This window comes from Heloderma suspectum, chromosome 4, assembly GCF_057233095.1.
Source record: "Heloderma suspectum isolate Gila_16-S chromosome 4, 16-S_ref, whole genome shotgun sequence".
Taxonomy (NCBI): Eukaryota; Metazoa; Chordata; class Lepidosauria; order Squamata; family Helodermatidae; genus Heloderma; species Heloderma suspectum.
Genome location: NC_139461.1, coordinates 163,749,766 through 163,770,733, shown reverse-complemented (window position 1 = coordinate 163,770,733; position 20,968 = coordinate 163,749,766). Strand labels below are relative to the sequence as shown.

Below are 20,968 nucleotides of genomic sequence, written 5' to 3'. Positions count from 1 at the left end.
TTCCAAGCTAGCAATGATTTGTTTTCCTCATAGCAATTGGATTAAATCAGTTACCAGACAGACAGCAATGTTAGAATTCTCCCCTGCCTTTCTGTTATCACAGGACCAGGGAAAAGCTTTAGATCAGGTGAGGCAACATATCCTAGACATGAACTTTCATGAACTGTTGGCAGAGATACATATACAAAGAACATCCCTGTACCCAAGACTGGATATCAGATGTGCCCTCCCTATCTTTATAACTAAGCTTACATACCCTAAACTCTGAAGAGCAATCACTCTGGCAAGAATGAATAGCTTTCCTTCTGCTGTTACACTGGGATGATACAGAGGGATTCCCCTGAAAGAGCATCTGTGCCTCTGTGCTCAGTCTGAGGTGGAGACTATGGGTAGTATCCAATAGGGGTGGTGCTTGACCTGCCCCTTCCAGAAACCAGCATTTTCGTGCGCATTGGGGCTTGCGCCCAGAAGCACTATGTCGCCGTCGTACGTGGACCAGGACTGGGAGCAGGTGGATGGAGGCCTGGTAGGGCTAGCCACACACACACTCCCACTATTGGATACTACCCTATGGAACACATTGTGTTACAGTGTAATTTGCATAATTCCCCAAGACTTCAATGCATTTATAATTCATTGTAAATTAGTTGGGAGGATAAAAGAAGCTGGGCAGGAGAGGAAATATCAGCATCTCTCCTTAAAACCTAACATACGGTATTATTACAGTTTTGTCTAAAAGACAGAATGGGCCAATTGTATGAATGTCAAGATGATGATGATTAATAAAAGGAGGGAATATGTTAACGGCAGGGTTTTTTAGTTTAAGAGTCTTTCCATGGCAGGGTAGGATATTTTAGTGGTAATTTCTTAGTTTTGTTGTTGATTTTTAATTGTAAATAACTTCTGCTATTTTTGTAACTATTTATGTTGTGCAGCACCTCTCAATCATGGGTTGCAATGTAAAAGTGGAAGAGGTGGGTTTTTTAAAATGATGAGTTGTTATATGTGAACAGCCTCATTGTAATCCACTGAAAAATCTGATGTGGGTCTTTTTTTTGCATTAGCCAATAAAGTTTTGATGACAACATTTCTGCGAAGGCGCTTTTAAGGCCAAAGGTGTGGGATATGAACAACTTTATACACAGACTTCAATACTTGCTATGGCAAGCGTGCTACCACTCTCTGACAAGCCTGATGAGCAACAAGCCTCTCTCAACACTTTGAAGCTGCAGAGATTGTTGGGGATTGTCCCAGCAGTTTGCGGTGATCCTTCCCAACCCTGCTCTAAGATTGGGAGAAAGGGGGATGGGTTGGTAGCTGTATGGCTAAGGTCCCTGGATACCTTGGCCATGCACAGCCAAACCAGTAAATCATCCCCCCACCTTCCAATTCAAGGGCAAAGGAAGGGTGCTGGGAACCTCTTGGTTGCTGGTTAGTAGAAGAGTCCAGAGCACCACTGCACAGCATCAGCTAAAGCCCAATGTTCCCCTTCTCTTTCTCACAGGAGAGTGATACAGAGAGTGGGAGGCTGAAGGAGCCGCACCACCAAGCACCACCACTGCTGAAGGAGTCAAACCACTGAGTAGCAGCTGAAGCTTACAAACTCCATGCAAATTCTCAGAGGGGTAGCAATATGGTCTGTTGTAGCAAACACAACAAATAATGTTGTGGCAATTTAAAAGATTAACAGATTTATTGTGGCATAAGCTTTCATGGACTACAACTGCCACAACAGATCTATTAATCTTTAAAGTGTAGCAAGACCTTGTAGAAAGTGATTACGATTCCACTTTTTAGATTCAGTTTACTTTTCCACAGGTCATATTGCATACTTACCATGTAAAAGTGTTCCAGACGGATTCCATAAACACTTTGTAATGCTCTCATGAAGATCATGTGCAGTACTTCAGGCTGAAAAGAAGAAACGCTGATTTACCAAGACAGACCAGACTATGTTTAGATTTTATTTACCTCTCAGTAAATGATTTAATTTACTTAAAGTTCCACTACCAGAGGCAACATTTTTGCAACTCCAAATTTCAACACAAACATGTTCTTAAATAAGTCATGATCAAATGTCATGGTAAACTAGGGTAGCAGAACCTTTCCTTCCCCCAGAGCTACATTCCCTAAATGGAAATCTGCCAGGGGCTGTATGCTAGCAGTGGGCAGGGCCAGAGCCAGCCCACACTGTCTCTTTCATACACTCATTCACTGTCATCCATCCTCCGCTAACTTCTACCCCCACTATCCTTTCTTTGGCCCTGCCCTCCTTACGTGGAAATTTGGCTTTTAAAAACCAAGATCGTTGCAGGACATGGTGGGCTAGGAAAGTCACAGGCCAGATGGAGAAGCATGATGGGCTGCATTTGGTCCATGGACCAAAGGTTCCCCACCACTGCACTAAACCATGATTTAGCACAATGTGAATGAGGCATAGCAAGCCACTTCCCCACACCAGGCAACAAGCCTTGGTTTATTTTTCAGCAACACCAATCTGAATCCATGGCTTGAAGTTGGTTTATAAATCCTGGCTTGTTTTAACTATGGCTTATCATTATGTCTAAACCGAGAATCCTGGCTTATTCCTGATTTGTTTGTGTGCCCCACCTACACCTCTCACCAATCCAGAGAGGAGTGAGGCAGCAGTAACTAAAAAAAGAATCGCTGCTCAGGCTAAACTCCTCTCTCTTGCTGCCACCCTCAACTCCTCCCTTATCTAGAGATCTGCCCATGCCAGAATACCTACGCTTTTTGCTACTGTTTTGCATAGAGAGAAACACTTTAAGGGGCCTATGTGTGCTTTAGTAACATCTACCAATGATTTCACGCTGAAAGCACAATTTTAATCTAAGCTGGATACTCTGACTTGTGATAAATTCTCAAAGGGAATGGGGCTGTTCACACGTAATGGCAGCAAATTGTGGATTAATTAACCCATGATTTGCCACGGCATGTTCCACAGCCTCTTTGAACATCCGAACCTGGACACTATAGGTTAATCATGGGTAAAACAACCCACAAGTTCCTTGCCTAGAGAACAAGGTGATAAGAGGGGTCTGATCACCAAATGTCAAACCAGATATTCCCCACTGCAAAGCACAATGAAATACCCACTTCACAGACAGTGAAACTGGTGATGCTCAGAAAAACACACATGTGAAACAGCCACCCTACAAAACTCCCCAAAAATACACTCCAAAAACAAAAAAAAACCAAATACATAGGCACCAGCACCCATCCCACAAAAATGCTCTCTAACACACAAGCAAAACACACACATGCCACAGAAACCAAAGAATACTCCACCCAGGCAAGACAGTGTTTTACTGCTATTAAGGCTTTGGAAAACCATCTGGGTAGTGACAGAAGAGGTGGAGAGAAAAAACAAAACAGGAATTGGCCACACAAGCCATGATTACTTTGCTTGTGTTGCTACTGAGGCAGTGAGCATCACTAAGTGGGTGCTTATGAGGTACTTGAAAACACTGAAGGTGCCAACATGGTTGGAGCCCTAAAGGACACTTAAGGGGAAAACCTCAAGTTGTATATAAAGGAACAGTTCTGGTCATGTATCTGTTTGTAGAAGACTTTTCTTCCTGCTTCCAAAGAAAAATTATGATTTAATATCCAGCCCTGTGGTATTAACAACACGACTAACTACTAATTACTAACTATTTGACTCTATTAGAAATGAAGAGATTTGAAGGCTACCAACTCTATCCTGATGAAGTGCAGACCTTATCTTAGCTTTAATCTTTATTCTCCCTCATAGCCAGATTGATCATTAATCCAATATTACTGATCTTGTTATTTCTTGTTTTCATCTGCTATACTTTTAGTGGATGATTTTAAGATTACTAACTCGGTATTGATTATGCTCTGAATAGATTACATGCTGATCTAATTATTTCTATTTTTAGTTCTTATTCCACCCAATGGTTGATTGATTTCCCCCCTCCCTCCCCTTTAAGTTTAAGACTATTATTGAGAAAGAAGGAAGGGAGCGTTAATTACTATTATCTATCCTATCATTCTTAACACCCCAGATACTGGAAAATATAACAGGTCATCAGTCTAAATTAAATTAATAGCTCAGTTTATATATCCTTTTTACCAGTTTTATGAACATTTTTGTAGTTGTACTTTAAGGGCACAATCCTATCCAATGCAAGGCAGGTGCAGCGCAGAGGGGATTGTCCCATTCGTGCTTCAGCTGCCCTGCATTTGCAGCTAGACAGCTGATTTCGGCTGTCTAGCTACTGGAAGATGTAGCGGAGGGGCAGACACTGGACGATGCATAGGAAGCATTGGAACAGCACTTCCGCCCTCCCCGCCCAGGCACACCCCGTTTTTGCCACTTTGCACTCCTCTTCTGAGCATGGGGCCGTTCCGTGCTGCCTACAAAGCAACATAGGAGGGGGTGGAGGTCAGTTCTCAGGGAACCGACCTATCATATGGCCATCTAGCCATGACTAGCAGCCATAGGATTGCACCCTAAAGCTATTTTCTTCAATTAAGCAGCAACTAAGATGCCTGCTTGATCTGACGCATGGATTGAAGAAATTACTAATCCAAGAGAAATTAGAGTAGATCTTGTAGGAATAACGCTCTCTCTCAACTGATGACATATTAAGAAATGATAATCAAGACACTGTCCTTGATATAAGCTTCAGAGGCCTTCTCTATGTGCCCCTGAGAAAAGCTCAGGAGTGGCAATTTGGGAAGGAGCCTCTTCTGTGACGATCCCATATTTATGGCAAGCATTTCCCTAGGAGGCTTGCCCAGCACCGACACTGTCATCTTTTCAGCACCTGGCAAAGATGCACTTATTTTCCCAATTGCTGCTTCTGCGATGTTCATTATCGGCTGGGGGGATTTATCTACAGTGGATGGACAGTTTTTGTACTATATTGTTTTTAGATCATTTTTATGGTGTTTATTTTTATTATTGTTCTGATTATGGTTTATAGTAATTTGTTTTTTTCAGTTATTTTTAATTATAAATTTTTGTATTTGTGTGTAAGTTACGTCAGGACCATTTTTAACAGTGGGAAACCACACACACACACACACACACACTTATTTATTTATTTATTTATTTATTTTCTATCCCTCCCAATAGCAGAAGCTTTCTGGGCAGTTCACAAAAATTAAAACAAGGTACAGCATAAAAAAATATAAAACATGAAAGGTTAAAACTACAATATAAAAGTATAAAAAAAGGTCTTCACCTGGCGCCAGAGTACAACGTAGGTGCAGGCTGTGAAGATTTGAGGCCTACAGAGGCAAGGAAAAAGGTCAGGCCTAGAGGCCTGGAGTTTTTGTTGGGAGGGGGTATCTCTGAGAGGAGCAGTTTCATTTCCCCAGTTAAGTTTCATTTTTATTTCCCTGGTTAAGTTTCATTTCTTCAGGTTTGAAACAGTACTTTTGGTTTTGAAGGAGGAACGCATAAAAAAAGAGTCCGAAAGACCAGAAAAGCAAGAGCAGAGCATGAAGAGGGAGCAGGAAGCGCAGCCTGGAGAGGTCTAAGTAGAGGTACTTGCATTTTTTGCAACTTTTATTTTCTCTTAATGTCTTTTGTTATCACTCACCTCTCTTGTGTAAATACCCTGAGTTGTGATTTGCTTGCTTTAAAATACCAGTAAACTGTTGCGGTTAAACCCTGTCTGGAGTGTCCATCACCCCATGGCTACAGCCTAAACCCCACATTATTGGAAAGGGGAAGGTAAAAGAAGGAAGGTGGGGCTCTTAAGAAGGCAGGAGACCTTAAGGGGTTGCTCATAGGATATTTATTATCTAATAAATAATAATGTAATTGATTTTATGGTTAATATTTCAGGAGTATAATGAATAAGTACAGGTGCCAATCCAAGGGAAATATACAATTATTTTACTATGCCTCATAAGAAAGATCGGAAGCATGATGAGAAAGCCAAGCATCAAACTTTAACAGCACCAGATAAGTATAATTTTCTCTAATATGAGTACAGAATGGCTAAGAGCACAAAAGAAAATGAAAGAACTTTATAAAAAGCAATTGGGGCAAGAAAGATAAGAGAGGGTAGAAAAGTTAATTCTGGAATGAGATCAGACATGGAAAGAAATATTAGTTTGCTGATAGTATTAGTGAAAGGATTAGATGCTACATTTTATAGAGTTTCATAGTCAAACTCTTAAATATTTGTGAAGTAATAAGTGAAGAAACCAGGAAAAATAAAGTGTCAATTCAGGAGATGTGCATAGAACAACAGACACAGAGGGATGAATAGAATAAGCTAGAACTGCAGGAATTGATTTTGAAAGTAGAAGATGTAAAGTGTAATTAAGAGCTTTACAGGAAGAAATAGAAATGAGGGTCCTGTGGGATTCTTGGGGAAACATTTGAAAATAAATTAGGTCTGCATCAGGATTGCAAGGTAGGAATTATACTGGCATATAATCAATTCTGGATATGCTAAAAGAAAAAACCTACCAAGCATTTGTCAAATGCAGCGAAAACAACAAAGGGAAGCATCCAGCACTGCCACTGGCCTCATTCTGTTGCAATGGGTCCTACTGGCGCACAGGCAGTGTTTGATATTGCCCATTGAGTCTTGTGGCACCTTAAAAACTAAGGACGTAATCCTATCCAGATAGCCATCCACCTCCAAATTCGGAGGCAAGCACCTATCCAATGCAGGGCAGGAGAAGCACGGAGGGGATCATTCCCTCCGCGCTTCTCTTGCCCTGCATTTTCGGCTAGACAGCTGATTGCAGCTGTCTAGCCGTGGAAGGACAGAGCAAGGAAGGAGGCTGCTGTACGACACATCCAATGTGTAGTACAGACATTTTTGCCTGCCCCGGAACGCCCCCAGACATGCCCCTTTTCGGCCACTCCACACTGCTCTTTTGAGTGCGGAGGATGGGGCTGTTCCGCGCTACCTCTGAGGCAGCGCGGAAGTGGGGGGAGGTCAGTTCTCCGGGAACCAACTTCGGAGCATGGGCTCCAAGGTCAGTTCCCGGAAAACAAGATATCCTATGGCCGTCTAGCCGCTATCTAGCAGCCATAGGATTACTCCCTAAGAAAATTATTCTGGCATATGTTTTCGCTGACTATAGTCTACTTCATCAGATGCAAGGAGAGTTTCAGATTTTTATACAGTACATGTGGAGGGTGGGAGAAGAATTGTAAACAATGAGGTCAGAAAGAAATCCAACACAGAAAGTACCTAAAACTCTCCATAATACTCCATGAATCTGATGCAACAAACTATAGACCACAAAATCTTACACCAGAATAAATTGGTTAGTATTTATGGTGTCACTTACCTATTATCGTATTTGAAATTAGCATCCATTCATTGTTACTAATGAACTTATGAAATAGATCTTTTCGCCCAGAAAAAAATAAAACTCTGGAAAAATTTCCACCCCACATCACTGACAGCTACCCTCTGGATATTTGTCAAATTTGTATTAATTTCAGGATTAAAGATGCAGTTTTAAAGAAAACTTGAGGAGAAGGAAAGAGAGGATAAAGGCTTATCAGATATACATCCAGAAACATTAAAGAAATTTCACATTTGACAGGAAAGACACATTAGACATTGGCTGGGTTCGCACGACTGCAGAGTTAAAAGAAACCATTGTAGCTTCTCCCCCCACCCGTGTATGCCGCATGTCTGTTGTTTACATAATTACCCACACTGCAGCACTGGTTGGCATGTTGTCCATACTCAGCGTGCAGCACGGTGGGGGTGGCTTGGTACCCACCCTATAACACACAACATGCAATAGGGGCTGTATGGTGGGTACGAAGTCACTCCCGCCATGCTGTGTGCTGGGTTCGGACAACATGCCAACCAGTGCTGCAGCGTGGGCAACTATGTAAACAGACAAGCGGCTGTCAAGGGCTCCTTGGAGGCCTCTCAGTCTAATCCAGTAGCCAAGTCCAGACACAGACAAAGGGATTCCTTTCAAAGCTTTATTCCTTTTACAACTTAACAACTCTACTGTTAGCAACTAGATATGAGGAGGAGAGTACCTATGCCCTAAGTTGGAACAGTTGGTCCCCGTTTGAAAGGGAATCACTGGCAGACCCCTGAATTTAAGGGCTAGGGAGAGTCCCTCCCCTTTTCCCTTGGATCCTCTGGGCGCAGCCGTTGTTTGCGTGCCAACCGGGCACTACGCCTCCTTTCTGCACCCTCCATTTGGCGCCGCTCTATGCCTCGGCGTCGCACATCCATCAAGTCTGCTTCCCGTGCTCTGTCACTCCCAGGACTGCTATCTAAGCTAGGAATGCTGGTGGGAAGAATCTCCGTCAGCTGTTGGCCCTGGGAAAGAGGAGTGCGCTCCTCTGCCAGGAGCGACTCCTCTTCCTCAGAATCAGAACTACTCTGGGATTCTATGGGCTCAGTGTCCACCCTGACAGCGGCATACACAGGGGCGGGGGGAGAAGCACAACGGCTTCTTTTAACCCTCCAATCGTGCGAACCCAGCCAATGTCTAATGTGTCTTCCCTGTCAAATGTGAATTTCTTTAATGTTTCTGGGTGTATATCTGATAACCCATTTCCTTATCCTCAACTACTTGTTTTGTTTAAATCACAATAAAAAGATTAATAGAAAAAAGCAAACCTATTATTGTATTGGAAATTAGCATCCATTCATTGTTACTAACGAACTTATGAAAAAAAAATTTTCCAGAGAACAATAAAGCTCTGGAAAAACTTCCAACCCACATCACTGCAGCGTAATTATGTAAACAACGGGCGCACACACAGCATACGCAGGGGTGGGGGGAGAAGCCACAATCGCTTCTTTTACCCCCGTGATTGTGCGAACCCAGTGAGTGTTAGAATGTCCCATTCAGATTGTGAGGTAATTTGTTGACAAGATTTTAATGGCGTAATTTTGCCTAAAATTGATAGTACAGCAGTGGTTATCAGATTGGGTTGATGCATGTCTTTAAGGAAACTGGCTGAGGACTGGAGGTACAGTGCAGGAAAGAAGGTTCCTCTTAATTCCACTGTTTGTGGAAACTGCATGCAAGCTCTCTGTTTCAGCTACTGCTGTTCAATCGCTGATGTACACATTATGCAATAGGTTCATACAACAGGTTAACAATTACTTAGTGCTAACCAAGTTATAGGCCAAAATAGTATGCAAAATAAATCTTCTGTACCGAGCCAGAAAAGTTTCATACTCAAGCCTGTACAAACATCTGACAAATGAAGATCAATGTCAGCGTGTCAGGTCTTTTAAATTGTAAGGCTGAAGGCAATGACGGACTTACTACTGATTTTTGAAAGCCATGCTGGAAGCCTTTTTTTCAGCTGATGAGCAGCCTAAAAGTGCTTTAAATAGCATCAAACCATAGCTACTGCTGCAAAATCATTCTGATTCTGTATATAGGGAAAGTCTCACACAATAGTGCTGAATTTCACTTTTATCAAATGAGCAAGCTCTTTTACAGACCCTACCTTGACATTTGGAAATAAGTCACTTTTGGAAAAGTTTTTGGCCTCACTTCCAGTAAGAACACAGTTGCGGATATGTACAATGATGTCATTGTCACTGTATCTTGGAAAGGTACAGTTATCCATCCTGTGAGAAAACAAAATACTGAGTACGTGATTTGAGTCAAAGCAGAGGGTCACTTCATACCACACATTTTCCCTACATCTAGGAAAAATATATATACTGTAATGCATCCAAGTGGCTGTGGTGGGAATACATTAATTAAGCAGTAGTCATGTATCTACTGCAGACAAGACAATACAACATTCTTTATACATTACGACATATAACTCTATATAGAAAGCAGCCACATAACAAGTAGCTCCAAAACAAAGTTGAGGGGTTACTTAGAGCAGAACACTGTTATAAACTGCCCTAGACAGAACATCAATAGAGTGAGGAGAAATTCACACGGCACCCCAATGAGCTTTTGACAATGAACAGACTCAGCACTAATAACATTGTTATATTGTACTGCTGTACAATACATCACTGTACTGCTGCTATAAGACCTGATTCAGGATAGCCAGTTTTAAAATTTTACAGTAAGACAAGGGGCCGGTTTGTACCTTGTAATAAGCCACACTGAAAACAAGCCATGGTGAGTTGGTTAATCGCTCACTGAGCCATGCTTCTGCCAACAGACAATCAAGCACTTGCTGGCTTGCCATGGTTTGTTTCCCTCTTTGTCCTCCCATCTACGCTCAGCATGTATCCCAGGAGCCTTTGCAGCATAACTCATCTAATGCTCCTGCAGTGATGAGATTCCCCGCTCCCTTCTTGGCTTGCCAAGCACCTGCGTTGACGTATATATGCCAAATCCTCAGAGGGGTGGCAGGACTTCACCTTACTTTTTAGGTTGAGGTGGCTGAGGGTTTTATTTATTTTCTTTAACTCTTAAAACAAAGCCTCCTTGGCTGCTCCTCACAGCTGGGGATGAGCGACATTCCTCTTCCTAGCACAGCTATGCGTGATCCACTTACCTCTCGGTAAGCACGCACAGCCCCAATTCAGGACCATGGTGATTTGGGGGGGGGGTATTTAAGCTTCCCCCCTCCTGTTTTCATATTGAAATCCCACCCCCCACAAGAGCGGGGGTTAAAAAAAGAAAGTGTGAGAGAAAGGCCAGTCACTGTCCAATGAACCGTTAAGCTGGAGGAGGTGGGGCAGAGTGCACTGCGAGGAGTGATTGGGTTTTTCACCTCTCTTGCCAGGCATCTCTGTAGCACTTTCAAAAAAACCACTGTGTTGGGTTCGCATGTCACAACAAGCCACTCTGGAGACAATCCACTCTGAACAACCCAACAGTAAGCTATGGGTTCTCAGGGTGCCTCGTGCGTGGTTAACATCCCACGCTTAAGCCACCATGCCAGGTTCAGATGTCACAACAAGCCACCCTGAAACAAACAAGGGTGACAACCCACAGTGAGCTGTTGTGTCGTGTGAGCCAGGTCTTAAAATTTCCAATTTAATGTGTCCTGAATCTTAAGAAAAAAGCAGAGTACAAGTCCAAACAAATCAATAAAACAGAAAAAAACAATATAGATTCTTGTATGAGGTGACCAAATGTTGTCAAAATCATGAGTAGTATCCAAAGAGGGCTGTGCATGTGCGACCACGATATAGCACTTCCAGAGGCAAGCTCCAACATGAGCGAAAACACTTTGTTTCTAGAAGGGGCACAACCTGCCCCCTTCCAGAAACCAGCATTTTTGCTTGCATTGGGGCTTGCCCCTGGAAGTGCTACATTGCGGCTGCACGCAGACCTGGGCTGGGCATGTGTGGACCAGGGCCAGCAGTGCATGCATGGCTCCTATTGGATACTACTCTATGTGCCCTTTCATAGTCATGTAGAAGTAAGAATTCTCTCAAAGCTATTTTGTGGATCTTCTTGTGGACCAAAGTACAGGGCATAAATTTCATAAAGCATAGTCCTGCAGGGATGGGAGAACGTAAACCTGTCAGAATTCATGGAACCAAATATATGAGAGACAGAGGGATAATGTCCTTTATTGTACCTGGTCATGAGATGCAGGTTTTCTGGAAAGAACTGATTGGAAAATTTCCCTATCTCATAACAATTTGGATATGATTTAGGGCGCAATCTTATGGCCACTAAGAGGCTAGATGGCCATAGGATAAGTCAGTTCCCTGAGAACAGACCTCCACACCCTCCCGTGCTGCGTCGTAGGCAGCGCAGATTGGCCCCGCACTCTGCACTTGTAGGAGGAGCACGAAGCAGCGAAAACGGGGCGTTCCTGGGGTCAGGCCAGGGAGGGTGGAATTGCCCTTCTATGCGTCATCTGGTGTCCACCCCCCTGCTCCGACCTCCCGCAGCTAGATAGCCAAAATTGGCTGTCTAGCCGCAAATGCAGGGTGGCTGAAGCGCGGAGGGCTGCTCCTGCCCTGCACTGGATAGGCGGTCGCCTCCAAGTTCGGAGCGGCCGCCTATCCCGATAGGATTGCATCCTCCATATCTCTGATCTATTTAGTAAACAAATACATCTTAATTTTTTTCCCCAATAGCCTAATAATTGAACTGAAATATTTGACATGGCAGAAGGGGTCAACAGAGAACATTTATGTGATTTAAATGTTCTGTTCAGACAAATTCAAAGGCTTACTTAAAAGTTATAAGAATTTCAATGAAGTACATCTTTGACAACATATAATTCAACAGTAAACACTTTCCTAAACATTGCTTAAATTTTAAGGAAAGAAAGGAGGCTACTGCCAAAATTGCTTACCTTGGAAATATTGGTAATGAAGACAGAGACAAAATTCTTTAAACGTATGTATTTTACACAAACATAGACAGTAGGGATAGTCAGGTGAAAGGTTAATTACAACTTTAAAATTGCCACACCAGGGGCTGAAAGTGCACTACACTCCCCCAAGGCTCCAGTCCTTTCCCAGGCCAAGCAGCTTTATGAAACGATTTTTCAAAGCTGATAAAAGAACTGCTTGTTTTGAAATACAATCTCAAAGCCTCTTGAAATTCATATGCGCGGCAGAAGCGAAGTGCGCTGGTTGCAAAACTGTAGCAGCCATTTTTGCTCAGCCAAAGGGGAAGGCGCATTTTAACTTCCCCCAGAAACGACTCCTTCGCTCCTGGACCTGCCTCGTCGGCCGGAGCCCCGGCCCGCCGCACCCTGCGGCCCCTCGGCGGAGCCTCTTTCCGAAGGCCAGCCTACGACGCCCCAGCCGCCGCTTCCCCAAAGGGGGATGTTAACTGCCTCGCTCGTCAGACCAAGAGGTCCGTGTCGCCCTTCTGCCCTGCTGGTGGAGCTCTCGCAGACCGCGGGACGAGGTGGGCCAGCAGGGCTCTTCTGCAGACGCCCCCGCCCAGGGCCCTCACGAGCAGGACGGCGAAGGGGGCGGCCCGCCCTTCCCGTGTCGCGCCCCTGCCCGGGGGCACTCCGCTTGGATGCCTCAGCCTCACTGCCCCTCAGCCTGAACGCGCCCCTCAGAGAGCGGAGCGCCGCCGCGCCTCGTCCCTCCGTCCCCTCGGGGCGCCTCTCCGCTGCCCCGCGCCCCCTGAGGCGCCTCACCTCTGCTCGGCGGGGCCCTGAGCCGCCTCCTGGCGCAGCGCACACGGCTCCCGCGCAGACGCCGGCGCGAGCTGTTCGGATTTGGCGGGAGCTCCGCCCCTCAGGCGCGCAGAGCAGCGCCGCGCCCTCGGGGGCGGCCCTTGCCGCCGCGCCTGCGCGAGGGCCGCGCGGAGTGGATGAGCGGGCCGCGGGGTCCGGACTTGCGCGGTGAGAAGGCGGCTCTCCGAGCGGCCGGTGGGTGTGCCTGTCGTGCCCCCCCCCCCGCCCGACAAACACAACACATCAAGGGCGCAATCCTATGCAAGTTTAGATAGTTTTTTAAAAGTCCTACAATTCCCAGCATTCCCCAGCCAGCTGGAGGAATGCTGGGAGCTGCAGTACTGTTTTCTGCCTGAACATGCACAGGATTGCCCCTTAATCTGTACGGTTGTGAAACAGGTATAGATTATTTGTAAGAAATTTATAACATACGCCATTATATTTTTCTGGTTTAGATATAGCAATTTTTGTTCCTCTGTGTATGTGACAAATGGAAGCTAGGTTGCTATTCTTTCTAACTCAAGTCTTGTTTAGTGTGAAAAAATGTGTGTCTTGCTGTTTTAGCTTTTGAACATTAAAAACAAAGCCCTGCTTTTGTCCATATCGTCCATTATCCCCATATTGTGGGGGAGGGCTGCTGTAGCTGTACAACAGCCCAGTAATGCAGTTTATTGTTAATGATTTTATTTATTTTATTTATTTCATTTCTATACCACCCAATAGCCAAAGCTGTCTGGGAGGTTCACAAAAATTAAAACCAACAAGCACACATTAAAACAATATAAAATATTGTTAACTTCGTGGGCTGGAGGTGATGCTGAGGCTGGTTTCACTTTGCAGCTCCAAATACCCCTCAGGTTGTAGCAATGATCAATCTACATAAATTGTCTGCTCAACAGGGCCAGCCCTACCAATAGGCAAAGTGAAGCAGTCACCTTGGGCAGGATATACAAGAAGTGGCATCAAAGTGTTGGAGGAGATTGCTGTGTACCACACACCCTGCCTTGCACCTCCTAAGCTAGGTTGTTGTCTTCAGCTGCAGTGGGGGATACTGTCTGATTGTCTGTGTTGAAGAAAGGTTCAACTGCCAGTCCAGTTGGCTTTTGTACTTGGAGTGGGAAGGGACACCATCTTGTTCTTTGCCTCAGGCAGCAAAATATCTTGGGCAGCAAAATAACTTCCTCCCAACCTAAATCTAGGGTGCAGTTGCCTGTAGAAACTTTGTGCTCCATTTACTTGTGTGCAGATACATTAATAAATATTTGCCAATTTTTAAAAAAATATCCACATGAAATAAGGTCTGGATTAAACAGGCTGACACCTTTTGTGTCGTCATGGTGGTGGTGGTGGTGATGTATGCTGTCCCCATCACAGCTATGCTAAAAATTCTGAATTTCTCCATAGTTTTCTGTGAACAGCTCTCACTTCCACCCTGGGATGCAGAGGTGGGGGGTAGCTTCCAAAATGAATCTGGATTCCAGATTCCAGGTCTATTGTTATGACCTGGAATAACAGGTCATAACCGGAACCACTGGAACATTCTAAGGCCTCCTGTGAGGCCTTGGCAAGGCACTTTGCAGATAAAATTGATCAGATTAGGTGTGTTACTCCGCACACTGTGGATACAGTTAGTGAGCAAGAGGCGGCCTGTGGCAAACCAGTTTTGTGGGATCGGTTCCAGCCTCTTCTTTCTGATGAAGTGGATAAGGTGCTTTGTAAGGCCGACCACCTGCTTACTTGATCCTTGCCCATCTTGGCTCATTATGGGCTGCAGAGAGAGACTGGGTGAGGGGATCAGGGCAGTAGTGAATGCCTCCCTTGAGGGAGTGATGCCATCAGCCCTCAAGGAGGCAGTGATAAGACCGCTCTTAAAGAAGCCCTCCTTGGATTCCCAAGTTCTGAACAACTTTCGCCCAGTCTCAAATCTGCCATTTTGGGGCAAGGTGATTGAGCGGGTGGTGGCGATGCAGTTGAAGGCACACTTGGAAGAAACCGATTATCTAGACCCATTTCAGTCGGGCTTCAGGCTTGGGCATGGGACAGAAACGGCCTTGGTCGCCTTGGTGGATGATATGAGGAGGGCTCTGGACAGGGGTAAATGCTCCTTCCTTGTTCTCCTCGACCTCTCAGCGGCTTTTGATACCGTTGACCACGGTATCCTCCTGGACCGCCTGGAGGGGTTGGGCATTGGAGACACCATATTGCGGTGGTTCCGTTCCTTCCTCTCCAGAAAGTACCAGAGGGTAGCACTGGGAGAGGAGGTTTCGGACCCGTGGCCACTCACTTGTGGGGTGCCACAGGGTTCCATCCTCTCTCTGATGCTATTTAACATCTATGTTAAGCTGCTGGGGGCTATCATCAGGAGGTTTGGGGTGCGGTGTCATCAGTATGCGGATGACATGCAGCTCTACCTCTCGTTCAAATCTTCACCAAGGTTGGCTGTAGAATCCCTGTCCAAATGTCTGGAGACGGTGAGTGGCTGGATGGGGAGGAATAAGCTGAAGCTGAACCCTGACAAGACCGAGGTACTTTTGGTGGGAGACAAGAGGAGGCTGGGGGATGTTGACCTGGTGTTGAATGGGATACGGCTACCCTTGAAAGACCAGGTCTGCAGCCTGGGGGTCATTTTGAACTCCCAGCTGTCCATGGAGGCTCAGGTGTCAGCTGTGAGCCAGACAGCACTGTATCAACTCCATCTGATACAGTGGCTGCGCCCCTTCCTTCCTGACCATCTGCTGCCATTGGTAGTACATGCCCTGGTCTCCTCTTGTTTAGACTACTGTAATGCGCTCTACGTGGGGTTACCCTTGAAGACGGTTCAGAAGCTGCATCCGGTACAGAACGCGGCGGCTCGCCTGATCATTAAAGGCAGTTGCCGGCGAGATCACATCACTCCAGTGCTGAAGGAGTTGCACTGGTTACCAGTTGTTTTCTGGGCCAAATTCAAGGTGTTGGTTTTGACCTTTAAAACCCTATATGGTTCCAGCCCAGCCTATCTTAAGGAGCACCTCCAGCAACACCAGACAGGCTGCTTAACAAGATCAGCCTTGGATGGTCTTCTCTCTGTCCCATCAGCCAGGACAGCTAGACTGGTGGGGACGAGGGAGAGGGCCTTTTCTGTGGTGGCCCCCACTCTGTGGAACTCCCTCCCTAAGGAACTCTGTCATGCCCCCTCCTTAATGAGCTTCCGCCGTGCATTAAAAACGTGGTTGTTCAGGCAGGCATTTGGGGTGGATTAGGGTATTTTAGAAAATGTTTTTATTGTAGAATTTTATTGTTTTAAACTGTTTTATTATATGTTGTACATCGCCCAGAGTGGCTGGGTGACCAGCCAGATGGGCAATTAATAAATTTAATAAATAAATAAATAAATGAGACTGGGGTTAGTCTGAGTGACCATTCAAGGTTCCCTCCCCACCATGTGGTCTATGATGGTAAAAAAAAAAAAAGGAACCCTGCCAAACTGGTTAACTTAAGAACTTAAGAAGAGCCATGCTGGATCAGACCAAGGGTCCACCTAGTCCAGTATTCTGTACACACAGTGGCCAACCAGCTGTCAACCAGGAACCCACAAGCAGGGCATGAGCGCAACAGCACCCTCCCACCCATGTTCCCCAGCAACTGGTGTACATAGGCTGACTGCCTCTGGTACTGGAGGTAGCACATAGCCATCAAGACTAGTAGCCATTGATAGCCTTTTCCCCCAGGAATTTGTCTAATCCCCTTTTGTTGTTGTTGTTCAGTCGTGTCCGACTCTTCGTGACCCCATGGACCATAGCACGCCAGGCCTTCCTGTCCTGCGCTCTCTCCCGGAGCGTGCTCAAGTTCATATTCATTGCATCCGTGATGCTATCTAGCCATCTCATCCTCTGCCGTCCCCTTCTCCTTTTGCCTTCAGTCTTTCCCAGCATCAGGGTCTTTTCCAGGGAGTTTTCTCTTCGCATTAGGTGGCCAAAATCCCCTTTTAAAGCCATCCAAATTGGTGGCCTTCACTACATTCTGTGGTAGCAAATTCCATAGTTTAACTATGCGCTGTGTGAAGAAGTCCTTCCTTTTATCTGTCCTGAATCTCCCACCAGTCAGCTTCATAGGATGACCCCAGGTTCTAGTATTTTGAGAGAGGGAGAAAAATGTCTCCCTATCCACATTCTCCACACCATGCATAATTTTGTAGACCTCTATCATGTCTCCCCTCACCCTCCTTTTTTCCAAGCTAAATAAGCCCAGCTGTTGTAACTTTCTCTCATAGGGGAGATGCTCCAGCCCCTTGATCATTTTAGTTGCCCTTTTCTGCACTTTTTTCAGCTCTACAATATCCTTTTTGAGGTGTGGTGACCAGAACTGGACACAGTATTCCAAGTGTGGTCGCACCATAGATTTGTATAGGGGCAGTATGATGTTTTTAGTTTTATTCTCAATTCCCTTTCTAATTATGCCTAACATGGAGTTTCCCTTTTTTAAAGCAGCTGCACATTGGGTCAACATTTTCATCGAGCTACCACAACCCCAAGATATCTGTCTTGGTCGGTCACCACTAGCTCAGATCCCATCAGGTTATACCTGAAGTTGGGATTTTTTGCCCCAACGTGCATCACTTTACACTTGCTTACATTGAACCATATTTGCCATTTAGATAGCCATTCTCCCAGTTTGGAGAGATCCTTTTGGAGCTCCTCACAATCCCTTTTTGTTTTAACCACCCTAAATAATTTGGTGTCATCCAGAAACCTGGCCACTTCACTGCTTACTCCTAATTCCAGATCATTTCTAAACAGACTGAAAAGCATTGGTCCTGATACAGATCCCTGTGGGACCCCGCTATTTACTTCCCTCCACTGGGAGAATTTATCATTTATTCCTACTCTCTGCTTTCCGTTCTTTAACCAATTACTGATCCATAAAAGGACTTGTCCTCTAATTCCATGACTGCTAAATTTGCTCAGGAGTCTTTGGTGAGGGACTTTGTCAAAGGCCTTTTGGAAGTCCAAGTAAACCGGATCACTCCTGTCTACATGTTTATTGACACTCTCAAAGAACTCTAAAAGGTTACTGAGACAGGACTTAACTTGTGGAAGCCATGTTGATTTTTTTTCAGCAGGGCTTGTCCTTCTATATGCTTACTGATATTATCTTTAATAATGCCTTCAACCAATTTACCCGGAACAGACGTTAAGCTAACCGGCCTGTCATTTCCCGGATCCCCCCAGATCCCTTTTTGAAAATTGGTGGTACATTGGCCATCTTCTAGTCCTCTGGTATACAGGCTAATCTTAGGGACATGTTGCATATTTTGGTTAGAAGATCAGCAATTTCATATTTGAGTTGAGAACTGTAGGATGGATATCATCTGGCCAGTGATTTATTTGATTTCAATTTCTCTATAAGGTAGAAAACTTCATCTTTTGTTGCCACTATTTGCCTCTGTTCCTCAGACTCCCTTCCTGAAAACATAAGTTCAGGGACAGGTATCTGTCCTATATCTTCTGCAGTGATGTCAGATGAAAAGAATTCATTCAGCTTCACTGCAATCTCGTCCGCCGTCAGTACTCCTTTAACTCCACTGTCATCCAATGGTCCAACTCCCTCCCTAGCTGGTTTTCTGCTTCTGATATATTTAAAGAATTCTTTATTGTTGACTTTGTTGTTGTTAGCAATATACTCTTCAAACTGCTTTTTTGCATCTCTTATTGCCTGCGTGCATTGTCTTTGTGCAAGCTTGTGTTCCCTTTTGTTTTCCTCACTTGAGCAAAACGTCCATTTTCTGAAGGAAGCTCTCTTTTCTCTAATAGCTCCCTTAACACTGCTTGTTAACCATGCCGGTGACCTCTTGGACTTGGTGCTACCTTTCCTAACCTGTGGTATACATTTTAGCTGGGATTCTCTTATTGTGGTTTGAGTAATCCCCAAGCATTTTGAAGGGATTTAATCCTTTTGACTCCCTGTTTTAGCTTCTGTTTCACCAGTTCCCTCATTTTAGAGAAGTTTCCTCTTCTGAAGTCAAATGTGACTGTGTTGGACTTCCTGGGCAATTTTCCACTTCAATATATATTACATCTGATTGCACTGTGATCACTGTTTCCAATTGGTTCAACAACATTTACATCTCGTACTAGGCCCTGGGCGACACCACTTAGGATTAAATCCAAGGTTGCCTTCCCTCTGGTCGGTTCCATGACCAACTGTTCTAGGGCACAATCATTTATGGCATCTAGAAGTTTAACCTCTTTCTCGTAGCTGGAACATGCATTTATCCAATCAATGTGGGGGTAATGGAAGTCACCCATTATTACAACACTTCCTTGTTTGGAGGCCTCCCTGATTTCATCTTCCATCTCAAGATCATTCTGAGCATTCTGGTCTGGGGGACAATAGCATGTTCCCAGCACTAAATTAGTTTTCGGGCCTAGTGTTGTCACCCACAGAGCTTCTGTAGAAGAGCCTATCCCTTTTAGGTCTTCTAGTCCGCTCGACACTGTGCCCTCTTTGACGTACAGGGCAACATCTCCCCCAGTACGCCCTTCCCTGTCCTTCCTATAGAGTTTATAATCAGAGATGACCATATCCCACTGGTTCTCTCCGCTCCACCAGGTTTCTGTAATGCCCACTATATCCAGATTTTCCTTTAAAATCAAGCACTCCAACTCTCCCATTTTGGCGCGGAGGCTTCTAGCATTTGCATAGAAACACCTATACACAGTATCCTTCCCCAGATGCCTCTGGCATGTGCATCTTTTGCTATGGGACGTTGGCCCCTTCAATTGGCTACAATGTTCTACCATGCGCTCCTGGCCTGTTTCCTCTCCCCCTTCCTACATTTGGGCCATCAAAAACATTTTCATCTTCATCCCTTTGGGATGATTTAACCTGAACCGGATGCTTCCCAGCTCCTGTCAGCTTTCCCCCAGGGTTTAGTTTAAAAGCTGCTCTGCCACCCTTTTAATGTTTAGTGCCAGCAGTCTGGTTCCATTTTTGTTCAAGTGGAGCCTGTCCCTCTTATACAGGCCCAACTTGTCCCAAAACATTCCCCAGTGCCTAACAAATCTGAACCCCTCCTCCCAGCACCACCATCTCATCCACACATTGAGACTCCTCAGCTTTGCCCTGCAGGTGGAACAGGTAGCATTTCCAAAAAAACCACCTTGGTGGTCCTGGATTTCAACCTCCTACATAGCAACCTAAATTTGGCTTCCAGGACCTCACGACTACATTTCCCCACATCATTGGTGCCAACATGGACCACGACCACTGACTCCACCCTAGCACTATCTACCAATTCCACCCAGATTGTTGGAGATTATCCTGATGGCCCTGGCAGAGTGGTCAAGTATTCTTCCTTTTTAGGGATTCAAATCCCCATCTACAAAGATGCCTGGAGTATGCCAGCTATCAGTTTTATGCTGGGTGCACTACAATGTTTTCCCATTGCTGTGCATGGACCAGGGGCACTGGCATTTGTTAGGATTATCTGATTCAGCTGAATGTGTGACTTTATCTTTAAGCACTGCTCTCTTTTAGGTTTAAAAAAGACGGAGCCAAAGTTTAAGAAAGTTGGCCTTTAGTAGGAAAAAGCTCTAGTATATTGGGGCCTGGTTTTGTCACCCACAGAGCCAGTGTGGTGTAGTGGCGAGAGTGTTGGACTGGGAGCCGGGAGATCTGGGTTCTAGTCCCCACTCGGCCACGGAAGCTCACTGGGTGACTTTGGGCCAGTCACACACTATCAGCCCAACCCACCTCACAGGGTTGTTGTTGTGAAGATAAAATGGAGAGGAGGAGGATAATGTAAGTCACCTTGGGTTCCTTGCAAGAGGAAAAAAGGCGGGGTAGAAATGCAATAAATAAATAAATTGATGTTCCCCTGTCCATGCTTCCTTCTGCTAG

At 45.1% G+C, this 20,968-nt stretch overlaps 1 protein-coding gene across 9 annotated transcripts in view; it reads right to left on the bottom strand.

The window, feature by feature from the left end:
* NUF2 (NUF2 component of NDC80 kinetochore complex) overlaps positions 1–13,201 on the bottom strand; it is a 64,992-nt gene extending 51,791 nt beyond the window's left edge. For 5 of the 9 annotated variants that reach the window (XM_084851031.1, XM_084851034.1, XM_084851032.1 and 2 more), the window contains exons 1-3: positions 13,052–13,201; positions 9,464–9,587; positions 1,837–1,911 (exon numbers count right to left, since the gene is read on the bottom strand). In XM_084851031.1, the coding sequence (XP_084707157.1) occupies positions 1,837–1,911; positions 9,464–9,586 (198 nt within the window). In that variant the 5' untranslated portion in view covers position 9,587; positions 13,052–13,201. Of the gene's footprint in view, positions 1–1,836; positions 1,912–5,234; positions 5,281–9,463; positions 9,588–12,247; positions 12,284–13,051 lie in introns of all 9 variants that reach the window. The other 4 variants (XM_084851035.1, XM_084851038.1, XM_084851036.1 and 1 more) reach the window with 3 other exon arrangements.
* Positions 13,202–20,968: the final 7,767 nt, after the last annotated feature.